This window comes from Cynocephalus volans, chromosome 1, assembly GCF_027409185.1.
Source record: "Cynocephalus volans isolate mCynVol1 chromosome 1, mCynVol1.pri, whole genome shotgun sequence".
Classification (NCBI taxonomy): Eukaryota; Metazoa; Chordata; class Mammalia; order Dermoptera; family Cynocephalidae; genus Cynocephalus; species Cynocephalus volans.
The window spans coordinates 292,862,968-292,882,109 of NC_084460.1; the positions used below are offsets into that span (position 1 = coordinate 292,862,968).

Sequence of the window (19,142 nt, forward strand, 5' to 3'; positions counted from 1 at the left end):
TTCCGAATTAAGAGCTGCTGTTTCCTGATGCATTTTATTTTGAGCCCATTCTGTATGATGAATCCGGTTTATTCTGGGTTCCCATTTTCTGCATTTATTTTACTTGACCCTCTTGGGAAATGCTAGGAGAGAAGGAATTATTATAAATGTATTTTTGAGGATTAGGCTTAATAATTGATGGATCCTATTAATCAATATACGTACCCATACTTTGGTTATATAAGTAGAAATAGGCTAGCAAAGTGATAAGTTTATATGTTAAGCAAACTAATTGCTATGCCTGTAAAGTGTTAGATTTACACAATGATATCTATAGAGGACAGGAAGCTAAATATTCCTTTGTTGGAAGATCATATTGCATCTGATCACAAACTTTGGATAGGGTCAGAAGACAGCTCATCCAGCTATCTAGTGTTAGCAGAATTAGAGACTTGAGATACGTATTCTCAAATCCAAAGCATTGTTTTTGATGGAGTTCTTCAGCAAGCCATAGCATATATAGTGGTTTTTCAAAAGTCATTTGCAAATAATATCTTATTTTCTTCTTTACAACAACCTTAAAGGATAAGCAGGATAGACATTGTCCTTGTTTCCTAAGATGAGGAAACCCACTCACATAAATGTTTCAAGGTCTTCTGCAAGTCACATGGAGAAGGGAAGACAAAACTGGCATCCTGGATTCTGAGCCATTTCCTTTGTAAAGTGAGAGATAGAAATGATTATCAAAATTTTGTACTTTCTCAATCCTATCTGCAGCATGAGTTGTCGTAAGATTTATAAGTCTTTAATGTACACATTAGTGATTTGTTTTCTCTTTTTACTTTCTAGATCTAGGGGATATTAGAAACATGCTTCTTTAGGGAAAACACACTAGAAAAAGACCTGAGAGCAAATGAAAATGTTACCTGGTCTTGATGTCACAAAACAACAATATTTTAAATAAAAGATTTGTTCTAATTGCTCACTGTATCTTCTAAAGTAAAATGTAAACTTGCTTTGGTTTCTAGACATTGCAAACTCTAACTTTTATCTTAATGTAGGCAAACTGCTCTAAAAAACAATCCCCAAATATACATTTGACTCCAACACAGGAGATTATTTCTCAGCCTTGTAAACAGCTCAAGGAGGTACCAGGGTGGTGGATAGAAGAGGCTTCCTGTCCTTAACACTGTCCCCAAGATTTTTCAAGGTTTCCTTGCATGAAAAACAAACATGGAGACAAAGGAAATGTGGAATGACAAGGAGAAAGGGTAAGAAGTGAAAGAGAGGAGTGTAGAAAGGCAAAGGTTAAGCAAAGCAAAGGTGCCCCTGGCCAGTGAATTGTCTCTGCCTTTGGGGACAAGAGTGGAGCATCACTAACCTGCAAGGTGGTAACTTGGAAGGAAAGACTGGGTGCAGGCCAGGATTTGCATGGGTTTTCAAGTTTTTTCCAGGTTTTTTTATTAAGGAATTTCCTACTGAATTTGTTCCTTGGTCACACACAGAAACCCCTAAAGAATCCTATTCTTTTGTGCAGTGATCAATAACTATGACTCTTGGCAATCAAGTGAGGGAGAAGAGGACCTAGAAGATACTTACATACTACCCCAGACTGCATCAGGTAAGAATGTTAGAATTGAAACCCCTGGACGGCAGAATACCCAGAGTCCAAATTCAGAGCTCTGTGTTCCTGATTAATTTTATTTTGAGTATTCTCCATATTCCTTGGTTTTATAACTTCTACAATACCATGTTGAGCATTAATCTCCTATTGGAATAGGGAAGGTGTCAAGAAGGCATTATAAACTGTTTAACTGGATGGTCAAATCAATTGATACATTGATAACAGCAAAAATATGCTAGCAAAGTGATAGTCTTTTTTACCATACACTACGTACTTATTAATGCTAAAGAGCCGAAATCATGTACTTATTCTCTACTATCACCCTTTATATTTTTACAGGGCATAGTAACACAGTTTTTCTCTGTTTGTTGATAATATCATCTTTAGACACAAGCTTAGAAATCTTCAAAGAATAATTTGTGCTATTTAATTATTGATGGGGAAAAATAACTTCAGATCAACTACACCCAAATCCAAATTATAATTAAACCATTGGCTTACTTTGTGATTATTTTCATAGGGCTTTTGTAAAAAAGAGCTTCATTTTGTCATCATGAAAACTTTAACAGTAAGGTAGGGTAACTAGGTTAACTCAGCTTTATAGATGAGAAAACCAGAGCTGGTGATGGTTAAGAGTCATTTACTAATTTACATGGAGATTAAAGAAGAGCCAGGCAGGATCCCAGCATTATGAGTCTGGGCCTTCAGAACTCGATTTAGTAAAAGGAAAGAGGAAAATGCTCATCAAAACTTCATTATGATTGCAATCCCATTTGCTGTGTGAGTTGTCATAGAATTCGTAAATCTTTTGCATACAATAACACTTTTCTCCAAGGATTTCAGAATCATTTACATACTTTAAAAGCTTTAGGAAAAGAGGTAAGAGAAAATATGAATCGTCGTGGTTGTGGGTGAGCAGTATTTTCTGCAAAACTTCATTCTGATTCTTTGCTATATCTTTCTAAGTAAAATACAAGTTTGCTTTAATTTTAGATAGTTCATATTTTAACTTTTGTATTAATTAAGTAGGCTAACTGCTGTACCATATAAACCCAAAGAAGTCAATAACTCAAACACAATAGAAGTTTTTGTTGTTGTTGTTGTTGTTAACAGAAGTTTAGTTTTTTTCTCAAGTAAACATTCCAAGGATTTTTAAGTGGGAGAGGGGTTTGCCCTGTCTCAACTGGTCATTCAGGAAGCAGCCAGGTAGAAGATCTGCCTTCTTTAATATCAGACCTCCATGGTTGCCCTGAAAGAGAAGTGAAGCTATAAATAAATGCAACTGCAGATAAAACAACAGCAACAGCAACAACAAATCCAAACAGGGACAAGTCAACAAAGAAAGATAATGCAGTGTAAGAAGATAGAGGGCCAAGACAAAGCAAAGGTGCCCACAGGGGGTGAAATTTTCTCAGCCTCAGGCTCAGGTGACAATGACAGATAAAATACTAAAATACTAACCTACAGGTCACATAAATTCAAAAGGCAGATCATGAAGGTCAGAAAGCAGGGACATTCTTGCCCTGGAATTTTGGAGCTCTCAAGTTTTTCCTAGGTTTCTTTTTATAGAATCATCTTGTCTTGGTTCCCTTGTTATACACTGAGATCTCCAAGGAACATTTGCTCCTTTCTGCAGGGATGAGATATAAGGAGGAATCTTCAGAATCCACGGACAGTGAGTTGATCCCAGGACCCTGCAACTCAGCACTGAGAAGTAAGCATGGTGAGCAGGGTGAGAACAGTCTGGCCCAGCTCCTGTTTCCTGTGCGTTTTACTCTGAGCACACACCACAGCCATGGTCCAGTTAGCCCTAGGAGCCCATTCTCTGCATTTACCTTTTCCAGGTAAAATGCAAAGAAAGAAATTATTATAAATTCAGGCTTTAAAAGATAGCTGCAGTTAAATGGCAGTGCCCTTTTTACTACATACTGCCAGAGCATTGGATTTATATAGTGGTTTTCACTTCTGCCCATCCCCTGTTTTATAGAGAGAGAAAGCAGGATTGTCTGCTATTGCTTGATTTTGTTGCAAACTTGTTTAAAATGTAAAAGGCCCTGGTTATACTCTCTAATTGTTGACAGAAAGAAAGGCTTCTGGTTATTTCCATCAAATTCAATTCATAGGTTTTGACAGATGACCCCCAATATGACATTGGCCAAATAGTGATATTTGAAAGTATCTCCACAAATAAGATCTCCTTTTATCTTTACAATAACTTAAAAGGTAGACAAGATTACTATTGTTCCCCCATTTCACAGGTGGGGGGACTCCAGCACATAGACATTTAAGGATCTTTTACATATCGCATATGGAAAATCACACGGAGAAGCAGGACTAATAGCCTAGACTCCTGGCAAACATTCCTAATCCCTCATTAAAAATCTTTGAAACCAGATGTATTTCAGAATTCAAACATGTTTTATTTCTTAGAAAGACAATGTGGTTGTCTTTATATTACAAAACACTCCAATACAGTCTGGGGCAGAATGCCGTTCTCAAATATACTATATTAATATTTCTACAGCAACTTTTATGAATATTTATACCAAACGTGGTAAGATTTTACATGGACTAATGGCAGCTCAAGTCCAGATTCATTGCCAAGTTGTCCTCAGCCCCAGCCTTCGGGATGGCTCCTGGAGCAACCTTGACCAACAGGTCAAATGAAGCCAAAAAATGGACTGCTGGTGGAAATATTTCTACCCCTCCTTAAACGAGCTTCTCTTTTCCAATTTTCTTTTTCCTTTTAAAAAATTCCTTGCTGGATTTGTTTCTAAGTTAGTTAGCTGCAAACCCATGAAAAATATTGGTTTTCAAAACATCTTTGATTTTAGGGCTAAAAACTTGTGAGTTCTTGCTCCATTTGGTAGTGATTTCTTTCTTTAGATAGGAAGAGACAGAAATAATCATCATAGTGTCATTAGAGCCCAAACCCTGTCTACAATGTAAATAGTCATAAGATTTATACAGTATGGATTACTGGTTTTGTTTTCTTTTACTTTCTAGATCCTGTGGATATTCGGGGCACGCAAAATAGGAAAAGACGTAAGAGCAATTAAAAACTCTTGATGTAACAAGTTTTTTTGCTATAAAAGCGTTATTTTAATTTTTTGTTATATCCTCTAAAAAAATTAATTTGTTGGGATTTTGGATGATTTGCATTTTACATTTTGAATTAGGTGGATTGGCCTAATTGGTATAACACCTAGGCCTCAAAATGCTCAATGGCACGAGCATAATACAAGATTATTCTTCACTCACATAAGCAGGATAACAGTTTCCAAGTGGAGGAGGTGCTCCACTCCACACATTCATTTAGGGCCCAGTTGGTGAGGCTCTGACATCCTTTTTTTTTGGATGATTTAGATTTGTTTTGTTTATCAAATACTTGTATAACAATTTTTTTAATTTTTTTTTTTTTTTTACATTCTACGATGTTGTAGAGCAGTTGGGAGAGAGAGGGAGAGGGGAAAGGGGAAGGAAATGGGATGGAAGAAGGAGGAAGGAAGAGGGGTGGGATTGAGGCCTGTGGCACCCCCCTCATTCCCACAGGGGAGACCGAGGGGCTTCCAGCAGTGACTTGGTCATTGCCGTGCTGGGTGTACATGTCCAGGGGGTGTGGCAACAGCCCTCACCCCCCACCACCCCAGCTCAGGAAACTGGAGACCTTCTTGCTGAGGCTTGCTGGTTGTCACTGGGATGGTTTAGCATGGGGGTGGCGTGGTTGAGACCCTCAGCCCCCTGCCGCTCCAGCTTGGGAGAGCCCAGAGCTTTTCCTGTGGCAGTTCAGTGGTTGCTGCTGGGGTGGTTGCACTTGTGGCAGGGGGATGGTGGCCGAGGCCCAATGCCCCCATCCTCAGGACTGGTTGCAGGTGTCAGGGGCCATGGCTGAGGTCCCCGGCCCTTCCCACTTCCTGGCTTGGTAGCCCAGGGGACTTCCAGTCCTTCTACGTGTTACAGGTGTTCTTTGGTGAAATGAGACCTTTACTAGTTATCAAACTTTGTCTCTGGTTGTGGGTACTTTGTTTTTTCTTTCAGTTCTGTGTTGGATTATTTGCTGTTCCCACCACTCAAACTCTGCGCTGGAACTAATTTGTTGTCCTTTACTTACTTCTAAAATGAGGGGACTTCCTGTGGGGACCAGTACTTGAGCTCTGTGGTTTAGCTAAATTGCTGCTTTGCTGCTGATTCCCTAGAGAAGGCCTTTTGTGCAGCTCAGTTTTAATCGTTGACTTTATAGGTACTTCTGAATCTGGTGAAATCTGATGCGCCTGGGTTGTATAGAAACACTGGTCTGGACCTGAGCCTTTTCATCAAACTGCATCCCATGCAATTCTATATTTCTGACCAGTCTCCTCTGAGTGATCCTGCACTGATTGGGTGGCAGATCAGCTCTCCTTGCTGTGTGCTAATGTTCCCCCTGTGGGTCCGTCTCCCCCACCACCTGTGCTCCAAACACCTCACATGAGGCAGGCTGTGCTCCAGTCCCTTGCAATGACTCACCGGCATCTGAGTGGCTCCTTTTTTCAGTTGCTGTGGCTCCTTGGTCCTATATGGGTCCATGGGAAACCTGTTGGTGGTACTGCTGGCCTAGGGGCTGCCAAGGCCCTCTTCTCCCCTGCCACCTCCAAGCAACTTCATCCAAAGAGCACAGATGTGGCTTTTTGTTGTCTCCTGCTCTGTGCCCTCAGTGGCTCCAGCCTTAAAGTGACCATAGCACGAAATGTTTAGAGCGGTTTTTTCTTTCTCTCATTGTGGCTTCTCCCACCTTCATGCACTCTTTAGGCCTCTCCTCCTCTTCCATTGAGCTTTAGTGGCCCCAGCTTGGCTGTCATTGCTTTTTAATAGTTGTAAATCGGTTGATTTGTGGGAGAGAGTGACCATCTTGACCAGAGAAGCCTCTTCTATATATCTCTGACACCTTTAAAATGTTGCTTCCATGATCCTTCAGGATGAGAAACAGGTGGAAGTAGGAGAAGTATGTGCAAACAAATGGAAAGGGTAAGAAATATAAGAAATGATGACAAAAGGCAATGCCTGACATGGCAGAGTTGTCCCCAGCCCCAGCCTTGGGGATAGCTCCTAGAGCAACCTTGATCATCAGGTCAGACAAAGCCAAAAACTGGTCTAGTGGTAGGAATATTTCTACCTCTCCTTACACGAGTTTCCTTTTTCTAATTTTCCTTTTCCTTTTAAAAAAAATTCCCTGTTGGATTGGTTCCTAAGATATAGACTAGGACTATTACAGAATTTATTTCTTTCTGCAGGGTTCAGCAGTGATTCTTTTCCAGAGCTGAATAACGAAGAAGAGCCTCAGGAAACCTCGAGCTCAGCCCTAAGAAGAGGGTCAGGTAAAGAAGATTAGGATGACAAGCCTTGGCCTGCAGGATGTCAGGAATCTGAATTAAAAGCTACTGTTTCCAGATGCATTTTATTCTGAGCACCTTGACTACCTTGCATCCAGTTAATCCTGGGAACTCTTCCTTGGCATTTTAGAAAATGAAAGGCAGGAAATTACTATAAACTCATGTTTAACAAGATGAGTCCTATTGACTAAATGTATGTAATTATATATTGCTGTTGTTGAAGAAATAAATAGCAAAATTCTAGTATCTTTTAAAATACCTACTGTCGTGCCTACAAACATTAAGATCTTACATTTTTATAGTGATATATTGGTTGACATTAATGTCATTTGTGATTGTAAAAGCCTCTAAAGTCAACTGTTCCTGCTATGTAATTATAGACAGAAATAAAAGCTTCAGATTAACAACTCTCAAACTTTAGCATAGTTTTTGACAGATATTCTTTACCATGTAATTGGATTATATTGTGTTGTTTCAATATGCTTTGGCAAAATTCTTAAGACTTAGGCAGGCTAACTCTTGCTATTCCCATTTTGGTATGAAGAAATACACGTGAGAATGTATGAGGGTCAAAAAACTAAAGGAACAACAGGTACTAGCAACCCAGGTGTCTTGGGTGACTATTTTAGGTAACAGGAGGATAAGAGCTGTGTCACTTGAATCAAAGTCCAAAGAGGAGGCACAAGGAATGCAGAGTATTCACAGGGGACTATAGCCATGCTCGATACAAGGAAGTTTATTTAACAACAACTGTGTGTGTGTGTATTTGTGATATGTAACATATATACATACATACACACATATATGTGTATATATATTGGTTGATATAATATAGAGATAGATAGATAGATACAGATAGATGGAGAGGGAAAAATGAAAATCTCAAAGAGAAAGAGAGAGTAAAATGGAACAAGCTACATGGTATACAAAATACCCAGAAAGATGGAGAGAGAAAAAAAGAATGCACATAGAAATAAGGGAGAACACAGACTAAGAGCACCATTGACAAAAAGAGAAAAAGCAACACAAAAACAAGAAAATCTGAGGACAGAGAAGCTCACAAAATCAAAGAGTTGGAGAAAGAAATGTACTGGCAGAAAAATGGGGGGAGAATAAGGTGTGGTCAGATAGAAAAAGAGCAAATCTCTGCTGGATAAGAGGTGTAGTCATTGGAATAGGTGTGCTTTTTTCTCAGCTTATCTGAGCTCTGGAAATAGTTTAGCATGACCACGTGGAGGAGTATTCCCTGGTCACTGTCTATAGTGTATCATTTCCTTATTTCTCCTCAGTGTCCTGTGATTTCAAAGCTCTTCAAATGAATAGAGAGTCAGAAGAAATACAGCTCATTAGCTTGTGGTGGAGAAGCCAAATATTGATGTCATCAATTATCTTCATCTTTTCCTGTCTGCCTAGAAAAAAAGCTCTTCCTTTTTTTCCTTACCCCTTCCCCAAAACATATGCAGACATAAGTACAAACAAACACATAACAGAGACATGTGCACAGACTCTCTGCTTTCAACAGGTTTGAGGGAACCAAAGGAGAAAGAAGAGCTGGGCTCCTGACAGCAGGGAGGAGACGCTGAGTAGAAAATATAAGGAGAAAGAGTGGAAAAGGGCAGCTCGGGTCACCAGATAAAAATAAACCTGAGGAAGTTTCAAGTTTTTCTAGGTGGACATGGGATCCAAATTCCCTAGGTAAGAGAGTTTTGTTGGGGAAGAGGAATGATTTTCAAGATACCTCTCAGAAGTTGTACCAGAAACATGGGAATAAAGTGTGTGAGTGATTGACAGACTTACAGTGTAGGAGGCTCATAGGGAACTGGCAAGGGTAATAGGGCTGGCCATGTGGTCAGTGTCAAAAGAACAGGCATTTGGTGAGGGTGGAAACAGTAATCTGTGAGATTAAGCCAAATATAGATGCAGAAAATATGAATAAAGACAGATTAAAATTGTAAAAACAGTCAGAACATCAAGATAAGATTGACAAAAACAGAGCTAGAGTCAAAGAGGGCCCAGAAAGGGAGGTGGTAGTGGAGACGATCACCTCGATAACAAAACTAGATCCAGAGATATGAACTTAGAAAAATGGGTGGGATGAGATACATACAGGGGGTAATAAATGGAGAGTTGTAAAAGATGAGGCACAATGAGAACTATGTTGAGAGCAAGTTAAAAGATGAGAGGAAAATGGTAGAAAAAGGGGGCAGTGTAAAAGGGGTAGGGGAGAGTGATGGGGAAATTTGGGGATCTGAGATGATCAAAAGACAAAAGCAAATTTGACCCAAGATGTGGTACACAATAGCCGTGAAAAGTCCCCAGGGAACCAAAATGGCCCCATAACTTACCCAGATTACAAAAGGCCTCGCTCAGGCATTTCATTCACTCTTATGGCTTCAATCACCACCCACAACCTCATGTTTCTAAACACGCATCTCCAGCCTGCCCTGTCTCCTCAATTTCTAAACTCAATCATGGAAGTTGCAGAAGGCCTCTGTCCACGGTCCTGAAAACGTTCGCCTTCTCTACCTGTATGTCTCTCAAGACCTTCAAACTCAAAAATTCCAAAACTGAACACAACATCTTTCTCCTTAAAACCAGCCTCTGCTCCCCCAGTGTTATCTATCTCTAAAACACACTATTAATTGACACTTTCTTTCAAGTTGAAATTCTTGGGGTCATCCATGAAAAAAGTCAGGACAAATACGGTGAGGAACAACAAAAGAAAAAGAGATTTCAGAGCTAGAGCCATCCTTTAATGTAGCAGCTGGAAGGAGGTAGTCACTAATGTTGGAGAAAAGGAAGATCTTTAGAGGGGAGAAGGCACAAGTGAAAATTCTTTACCAATCACAATTTAGGAGCAAAGCTACAAGAACCTGAAAATGAGAAGTGTACCTGTGTCATGTGTTTTCCAAAAGGTGTGCCAGGAGGCCAGGAAGCAAGGACTGAAAGTAGCCAAGCATCTGACATGATGGGTAAGGCTGCCCAAGGGTCTGGGGATGGAGTGGCTCAGCAGATACCACACACACTGGGTACAGCTGTGGATGTGGTCAATTTTCAAGAACACCAGGCAGCCTCTGGCTGGCCAGCAGCAAGTGTACCCACAGGCCCCAAGCTTCAGAATGTCAGAAGCCTGAAATCAGAGTCCCTGTTTCTTGCTGCACTTGACTGTGAGTGCACTGTGACAAGGAACAAGTTCTGTCCACACCAGATTCTTGTTCTCTGTTTGACCTGACACTTGGGGAACAGCATGGAGGGAGGAGATCATTATAAAGTCATGCTTAGCAAGATGGGCTTTCTTGGTTATACATAAATAATGTAATGGAAATATACTGGTAAAAATGGCAGCATTTCATTTACTATACCAGCATATCAATATCAAAGCGTTGAATTTATATGATGACTTCCACCCTTGTCTGTGGAACAAAGAAAGACATGTTCTGCTGGTAGATAATAATGTCACTTTGTCACAACCTTGGAAAGCCCTAAAAAGGCAAATGGTTTTGCTACCTGTCAGAAAAAAAGACCTCAAATAACTATTCTTAAATTAAAAATGTGTACTTTTGAAGGATGTCCTCCAGCATGGTGTTGATTTATGTAGTGACTTCCTATTAGCTTTTATGAATAAGATCTTATTTAATCTTCATGAAAAGTTTGGAACCTGAAGGATCACTGTTGCTAGCCCTATTTTGTAAATGAGGAAATTGATATACATAAGTAACTAAGAGCTCCTCTAAAGTCTCAGAGAACTAAAGGAAGACCTTAGATATTAATTCAGTACCTGTATGTTTCCTTCAGAAGGAAGACAGAGAAATGATACTCAGAACATCATTATAAACTCAAGCCTTTTGTGCAGCATGAATTGTCATAAGATTTGTAACTTTTATTTATAAATTACAGTTTTCTGACCACCACCTATCACTTTTCAGTTACCATGGATGTTGGAAACAATCCTACTTTGGGAAAACACAGTAAGAAAAGAAGTAAGAGTAAGTAAGAATTTACTTGATTTTTATTTTACAAGTGAACTATTTTTTTAATGCTAAGGCTTATTATCATTTTCTGGACCTTTCATAAGACAAAAAATGAATACCTTTTAATGTAACAATTTTTTTCAAAATGCTTATATCTTCATGTTACTTTTTACAGTGATTTTAAAATATGTTTCTTGTAAACATTGGTGTATATCCTTCCAGAATTTTTCTATGCATGTGTTGACACATTTTGGATTATAATTTTATTTATTTAAATAAGTTAATTCTACACAAACCTTTTGTTTTCTTGCTTTTTAACTAATATACGTGTGGATTGAGGGGACTTTCCTTTCATCTCTTTCTGTAATTCCTTTTTGAAGTTGTAATGACTTATGTTTTTAAAACCTGGCTTCTGGAATTTCATTTTTTAGCTTTATCAGAAATGCAGGCCGGTTAGAGCTCAATTTTATTGCAGGAATATAGAAGGGCCAGAAAAGGATTTCAGCTAAAAACAGTGAAATCAGATACATACAGACTTTTTTACTACTGCCTCCCATCCTTGTTGCTTAAATCTGAACCATCTTGAAGTCCCATATCTTTTTATTTTTAGACTTCCTTTCTTGTCTTCACCTAAAACCATAATATGAACAGTTAATTCAGTATTTAGGTTATTATGCTAATGATACCACTTTTTAGCTATGACTTATGTAATATTTTATAAGCATTACTACTGACACTACTATTCCTAGCAACATTAAAACACTTTCTATTTTCTTTTATTTCCAAATACTGATGACCTTTCTTTATACATTTTTCATTTCCTATGTGTATGGGCCCCATCACATTTCTCTTACGCTCTTCTTACCCACTTCCTACTCGAACTCTTCCACAACTTTTCTTTCCGTGTAAATCAGACCACATCTCTACTAAATGTTTTGGATAAGGATATACAAACGGGCTTCAAAACTGCACATTAGTGGAATAAGACAGGAAATTTGATGAAATGAAAGGAAGATCCAGATATGGGGGAGTTGTCCCCCCCAAACAAGGGTGTGGAAGGCTTCAGCATAAGGGCAAAGATTTTGAAAGACTTTGGACAAGCCCACACTCATGCTAAAGACTGGGTGGTATCTTGCTGGCTGTACATGAATTCATCATCGCTCAGCCTATAGGTCATGGCAGGACAATTCACAGTGACCCCTACTTCTACAGGATAAGGCAGTGAACCCAAAGCTTTTCCCTTTTTTATTAAGCTCTAAGTTTTACCCAGAGGCAGTATCAAGTGTCTTATTCGCAACATAGCTCAGGGTACAGTCACAAAATTGGTTCCCAATGACACATGTGCTTGTTGACATAGCCCCACAATCCAGCAACCTTGAGTGCCAAAGGCCAGGTGGAAACCCTCATATTTTTCATTATGATGAAACAGGGAACTCATTCCACAAGGTTAGACCCATGTTGTTCCCCAATTACTTCAAGAGTTTTCCTCCTAGCTATCCTACTCGTCCTCATACCACCTGAAATCAAAGGCACTGGCATCACAGGAATTCCTTCCTCCAGCTGCATGGCAGGTGAGAAGGGACCCTGCATTAGAAACAATGCCTTTGGGTATTGATGCATCAAAGAATGTGTTGTTACTTTTTCTTCAAGCATTGTAGTCAACAGCAGTAACAGGGAGCAAGTTTCAAAGCCATTATTTTTCAATGAAACTCTGATTTACTCAGCATTTTATAGTGAATCTTCTGCTTGCAACTGAGCCTTGGTGGTCAAACCAGATTGCTCAGGGAAAACAGAGAAGCAGCTCACAACCTCCAGAATGCTTGAGGTTGGAATCAACCACTGTTGATTCCAGCGGGGATTACTGGCTCAATTTTTTTCCAATAGGAGTAGAATGGATTAGCAATTCTACTTAGTCTTTGGACCCATTACAGGGTAACAAAGAGAGAAAATCTGTAGTGCTCCAAACATTCATTTGGGGAGCTCCAGAGATGGTGGGTGCAAAAGCTTCATGGTGGTCAAAACCTTACCACTATATTCTCAATGCCTAGAACAGCACCTGACACATATGAAGTGCTTAATAATTACTTGTTGAATTAGTGAACAAAAACTCAAATCAGTAAATTAGGGGGAAATTTTCTAATTGTGCTTGTCAAAGCCAAAATGATGCATAGAACAGAGGAGAACGTTTGAAAAGGTCTAATTAGTGGCCTCAGAGAGATTAAAGTAGATATTTATTCATGAAACAGAAAGAAAATGTTATTTTTTAAGTAGCCAAAAATTAAAACGGTGATTTAGAAAATCAACTTGACAATTTTATTTATCTTTTCAAAAAACCAACTTTTTGATTCGTTGATCTTTTGAATTGTTTTTTGGTTTCCAATTTCATTCAGTTCTGCTCTGATCTTAATGATTTCTTTCCGTCTGCTAACTTTAGGTTTGGATTGTTCTTGTTTTTCTAGTTCTTTAAGGTGAAGTGTTAGGTTGTTCACTTGCCATCTTTCCATTCTTCTGAAGTGAGCGTTTAATGCAATAAATTTCCCCCTCGATACTGCTTTTGCAGTATCCCACAGGTTTTGGTATGATGTATCATTGTTTTCATTAGTTTCAAGAAATTTTTTGATTTCCTGCTTGATTTCTTCTTGGACCCATATGTCATTAAGTAGAATGCTGTTTAATTTCCATGTGTTTGTATAGTTTCCAGAGTTTCGTTTGTTATTAATTTCTAGTTTTAATCCATTGTGGTCTGAGAAAATACATGGGATAATTCCAATTGTTTTCAATTTATTGAGACTTGATTTGTGACCTAATATGTGATCTATCCTGGAGAATGATCCATGTGCTGATGAGAAGAATGAATATTCTGAGGTTGTTGGATGGAATGTTCTGTAGATATCTGCCAATTCCAATTGGTCTAGAGTCTTGTTTAGATCTTGTGTTTCTCTACTGATTCTTTGCCTAGATGATCTGTCTAATATTGACAGTGGGGTGTTCAGGTCCCCTGCTATTATGGTATTAGTGTCTATTTCCTTCTTTAGGTCTAATAGAGTTTGTTTTATAAATCTGGCTGCTCCAACATTGGGTGCGTACAAATTTATGATTGTTATGTCTTCTTGATGGATCAGTCCTTTTATCATTAAGTAGTGTCCCTCATTGTCTCTTTTTATGGTTTTTAGTTTAAAGTCTATTTTGTCAGATATAAGAATAGCCACTCCAGCTCGTTTTTCTTTTCTGTTTGCATGGTAAATCTTTTTCCATCCTTTCACTCTTAGTCTGTGTGAATCTTTATGGGTGAGGTGGGTCTCTTGTAGGCAGCATATAGTTGGGTCCTCCTTTTTGATCCAGTCAGCCAGTCTGTGTCTTTTAATTGGGGAATTTAAGCCTTTTACACTAAGAGTTGTTATTGAAAGGTGTTCATTTATTCCTAGCATTTTATTGGTTGTTTGGTTGTCTTAGGTGTCTTTTGTTCCTTGCTTTTTGATTTACTGTTTGGTTTCTGTGTTTGTTGGTTCCTTAGGTTGTAGATAGCGTTTTTGTTTGCTTGTTTTCTCTTCATGAATGCCATTTTTATTATACTAGTGGGTTTTGATTTTTCTTGGGTTTTCATGGCAGTGGTAGTTATTTTTCAGGAACCAAACCCAGTACTCCCTTGAGGATTTCTTGAAAGGGTGGTCATGTGGTAGTGAACTCCCGCAGTTATTGTTTGTCTGAGAAATATACTATTTGCCCTTCATTTCGGAAGGATAGCCTTGCAGGGTAGAGTATTCTTGGCTGGCAATCTTTGTCTTTTAGTATTTTGAATATATCATCCCATTCCTTTCTAGCTTTTAGGGTTTGTGATGAAAAGTCTGATGTTAGCCTGATTGGGGCTCCCTTATAGGTGATTTGACGCTTCTCTCTTGCAGCTTTTAAGATTCTCTCTTTGTCTCTGAGTTTTGCCAATTTGACTATGACATGTCTTGGAGAAGGCCTTTTCAGGTTGAATACATTTGGAGATCATTGAGCTTCCTGGATCTGAAGATCTGTGATTTTTCCTATACCTGGGAAGTTTTCTGCCACTATTTTGTTGAATATGTTTTCAATGCAATCTCCGTTTTCCTCCACTTCTGGAATACCCATGACTCGGATATTTGAGCGCTTAAGGTTGTCTGATATCTCTCTCAGATTTTCTTCAATGTCCTTGATTCTTTTTTCTTTCTTTTTGTCTGCTTGTGTTATTTCAAACAGCCCATCTTCAAGTTCAGAGGTTCTCTCTTCAACTTCGACAAGCCTGCTAGTTAAACTCTCTGTTGTGTTTTTTATTTCGCTGAATAACCTCTTCAGTTCAGCAAGTTCTGCTACATTTTTTTTCAGGACATTGATTTCCTTGTATATTTCCTCTTTCAGGTCCTGTATACTTTTCCTCATTTCATCATGATGTCTAGCTTAGTTTTCTTGTATCTCATTCAGTTTCCTTAGAATTATCACTCGAAATTCCTTGTCAGTCATTTCAAGGGCTTCTTGTTCTATAGGATCTAGAGTTTGAGATTTATTAACTTTTGGTGGTGTACTTTCTTGATTTTTTGTATTTCTGGTATCTTTTTTTTGATGTTTATTCATTGTGGGAGGGGGTTTCACAGTCCACTGGTTTGAGACTATTGACTAACTAAGATGTTGCTGTGGTTGCCAATTTGGTATGGCTACCTCCGTCACTGCTCAGTTGGCCTCTAGTGCCTTGTGTGTATGGTTGCCTCAGGTCTTGGGCCTCTCTGGGGAGCCACCTCTCTGGTCAGCTTGGACTCTGGTGGGCTGCTGGATCACAGGGCGGTACCGCAGGGTGTGTGGTCTCTGCTGAGCTTTCACTTCCCATGCAGCACTTCTCCCTGTTCCGTGCACTCTGGCCTGGGCTGTTGGATCATGCAGTGGCGACCCCACAGGGTGTGTGGTTTCTGTCGAGTCACCACCTCCCTAGCCGGATGTCTCCCCGCTCTGTGCACACTGGGCTGGGCTGGGACGTGTCTTCTGCAGCCCTCTTCTATCAGCTGGGCCTTTGAGACCCTGCTCGGCACCGCCTCGCCCAGGAAGTCTACCAGGCTTCTGCTAGGCACTGACGACCGGTCGCTCTGGGTGCCTTTGTAGCACTGTGTAGATCTTTCTCGGGACTTATCACCTTCCTCCTGGTATTGCGGTTATTTGTGTACTTGTCTTAGCTCCCACACCAGAGCGTGAGCTCTTCGGGGGAGGAACCCGCAGCACACGGTTCACCTTTGTATCCCCCCGGCACGGACCAAGTCCGGTGCCCGCCCGCAGTCAGCTCTCCGGCAGGTTCAAGCGGACTTAGGAACTCTCCAACCACACTATTCTTAACCAGAAATCGGTTAGGCGTTTTTCTGAACTGGTGGGCGCAGAGATGGTATCTGCCTCCCAGTAACAGGAAGTTTACCAGGGGCCGGAGCCCAGGGTGCAGTGGAGTGACAGTCGGCCCAGCCCGTACTTCCTTGCCTTCCCAATGCTTGCCGGGGACGCCCCACGCCACCAGCCCCACTAGAGAACCGTGGAGGGAGTGGGAGGGGAGGCCAGCCCGCAGGCCCCGGGAAGCCACACGCCGGGGCAAGCAAGTGGGAAGGCTCAGTGAGGAGCTGAGCCAGGTGAGGAGGACAGGCTTGGCTGAGCCGGGCCAGAGCTACCACCACCTGAGAAAATGGAGGCAGCCCCGGGGGCGGTGATGGGGCGGTGATTGGCCCGGTGATGCAGGCGGAAGCTGGGTGGGCATCTGCCCCCGAGCAGGGCCAGGCCGGGGGTCACTCACAGGGCTGTGCCGGGTTGGGCGGCTCCCTCTCTGCCTCTGCTTTGTCACCGTCCCCGTTCTCGGCCACTGCCACCTCGGGCTGCTCAGTCGGTCCCATGGCGTGGCTCGGGCGCTACCAGGAATCTTCTTTTATGCCGGTCTGAAACCTCGAATCCTGAATAGGGCAGCTGGCCGGCTTCAGCGCAGCCCTGGCCTCCGGGATCCTGGCTGCATCAACAGCAGCCCTGGCGCCGTGTTCCCTGTTTAGAGACTCGCTTTTGCAGCTAAGAAACAGTTCTTTTCCTGCTCCATACTTCAAAGCTGTTGCCTGTAAACGAGGCAGCCTCTCCTGCCAAGGGCAAAGTGGCGGTCAGCCCCCACGACCGGCCACCAGCAGTGGTCCTCCCTTAAGAGACGGCAAGAGGAAGGTCCACAAGTTTCCCGGCTGCCTAAGGCCCAGTGGCCGCCTTTTCCACCTCAGCTACTCCGCGCCAGCCGCCGCAGCCACCGCCATCTTGAAGTTTCTAATAAATCAGTTTTCTGAATTGGCTTATGCAGCTTGTACCAAACATTAGGATCTTCATCAGTATTGGTCAATTTCACATGACAGGATGGTAATAACACCCACCCCATTGATCAGCCAATTGATCTATGAGGGACCCCAGGCCACCTAGGGCTTGTGCAGGGCTCACTCCACTGCACTGATAACTTTTCAGGAAGGAAAATGTAAAGAAAAAATATAAAGTGTGCAATCCACATGATATTTAGCTGACCCTTCTCTTGCCCATGTAGAGAACCACAGGTTCCCTCCGAAGGGGATCCTGAATGGTAAAACAGGACCCATGGTCTAATTCTTAAACTCCTTTGACTGTGTAACTTTGGCCGGTCATTTGTCCTTTTTGCCTCAATTTCCTCATCTGGGAAGATGTGGGAAAGATGGTGGGTGAATTAGACCGAGTGCCCTCCTAGGCCCATCCCAGCTCTAATAATTTATTCATATCTGAACTCACTCTGGAAGGAACGTGGACGGCCCACCCTTCCCATCCCAGAGAGAAGCTCCAGCTGTGGCTTTGATGGATCCCTCTCAATGTTGGCCGAGGGGCAGGAGCAGCTGCTCTTGCTGCTGAAGTTCATTTTAAGACCTTCGATACCTGCTCCAGGGGAATCAGATTCCCAGTGCCCCACTTATGTGGTGTGCAGAGGCCCTCTCTCCTGAGCGATTTTCAGCTTTTTCTAGAGCCCTAGGCCCCAAGCTTCCTGCTCAGCCACAGAGAAAGCTCAGGTGAAGGAAAAGTGCAGCAAAGCAGAAGACAATGGGGGAGACAGAACCTGCCCCATTAGGTTCCCTACTGCCATCCTGCTCTCTGTTGCCCCAGTCAGTGCCTCAAATCAGGAGACAGGACTAAAATCTGTGGGGGTTTTCTCTATTTGCATAATTTCAAAGCAATAATATGGCTAAGAATGTCCCTTCAAAACATCAGGAGTGGGCTGGCTGGTTAGCTCATTTAGTTAAGCACCGTGTTATAACACCAAGGTCAAGAGTTCAGATCCCCTTACCAGCCAGCCGCAAAAAACAAAACAAACAAACAAAAAGCCATCAGGAGGAAAGTCATTGTTAGGTAATTGTAGCCAACAAGCTTGGGAGTTCAGATCCTGCCACACCAGGCTTTTGTGTAGGATTTAGAGGGTGGGAGTGGAGGATGACTTTATCTATAGGTGTTAATCAGCCATAAAAGAAAGCCTTTGAAATATAACTAACTCGTGGGGAAAATCCCTCCAAAACATTTAAGTTATAAAAAAAAGCTCCTCAACATGGGTTGAGAAAGACCATGCACAATTTTAGAGGAAGATGGTGAAAGACAATGCTTCCTTGCAGGTCCAAGAATTCCCAGAGATAGAAATATTAACTTTCAAAGTCCTGAACTTCCCGTGACCTGTGGTAAGGCGAAGGGGACTCTGTACAAGGATAAATTGAAACAAGGTGAGTTTCACGATCTACACTTTTCAACTGGAAAACGCCCATGTGAATAGCATAGTGTTTAGGGAGTAGACTCCTGTGTTGGGGGGGGGGTCTCCGAGGTTTGGTGATTTGCTAGAATCTCCCCTAGGACTGAGTATATGGTCACACTTATGACCAGGGTTTATAAGTGTGAAAGGAGGCAAAGCAAAGTGCGACAAAGGAAGAGGCACATGGGCCAAGTCCAGAGGAAACCAAGAGCAAGCTTCCAAGAGTCCTCTCCCAGCGCAGCACACGGGACTCATTTAATTCCTCCAGCAATGAATTGTGACAACACATGCGGAATGTTGTTTACCAGGGAAGCTGGCCTGAGCCTGAGAGTCCAGGGTTTTTTCAGGTATTAGTTACACAGGCATCCTCTGCCTAGCCACACCAAAATTCCAGACTCCCAGGAGCAAAGCAGGTGTTCAGCATAAACCGT

The 19,142-nt window shown here is 41.5% G+C and overlaps 1 protein-coding gene across 1 annotated transcript in view; it reads left to right on the top strand.

The window, feature by feature from the left end:
- SP100 (SP100 nuclear antigen) overlaps positions 1-19,142 on the top strand; it is a 76,485-nt gene that overhangs the window by 43,492 nt on the left and 13,851 nt on the right. Inside the window, exons 10-16 of the mRNA XM_063092434.1 lie at positions 1,517-1,600; positions 3,240-3,326; positions 4,610-4,648; positions 6,871-6,954; positions 9,825-9,941; positions 10,896-10,955; positions 18,581-18,685. Coding sequence (XP_062948504.1) covers positions 1,517-1,600; positions 3,240-3,326; positions 4,610-4,648; positions 6,871-6,954; positions 9,825-9,941; positions 10,896-10,955; positions 18,581-18,685 — 576 coding nt within the window. The remainder of the gene's footprint in view (positions 1-1,516; positions 1,601-3,239; positions 3,327-4,609; positions 4,649-6,870; positions 6,955-9,824; positions 9,942-10,895; positions 10,956-18,580; positions 18,686-19,142) is intronic.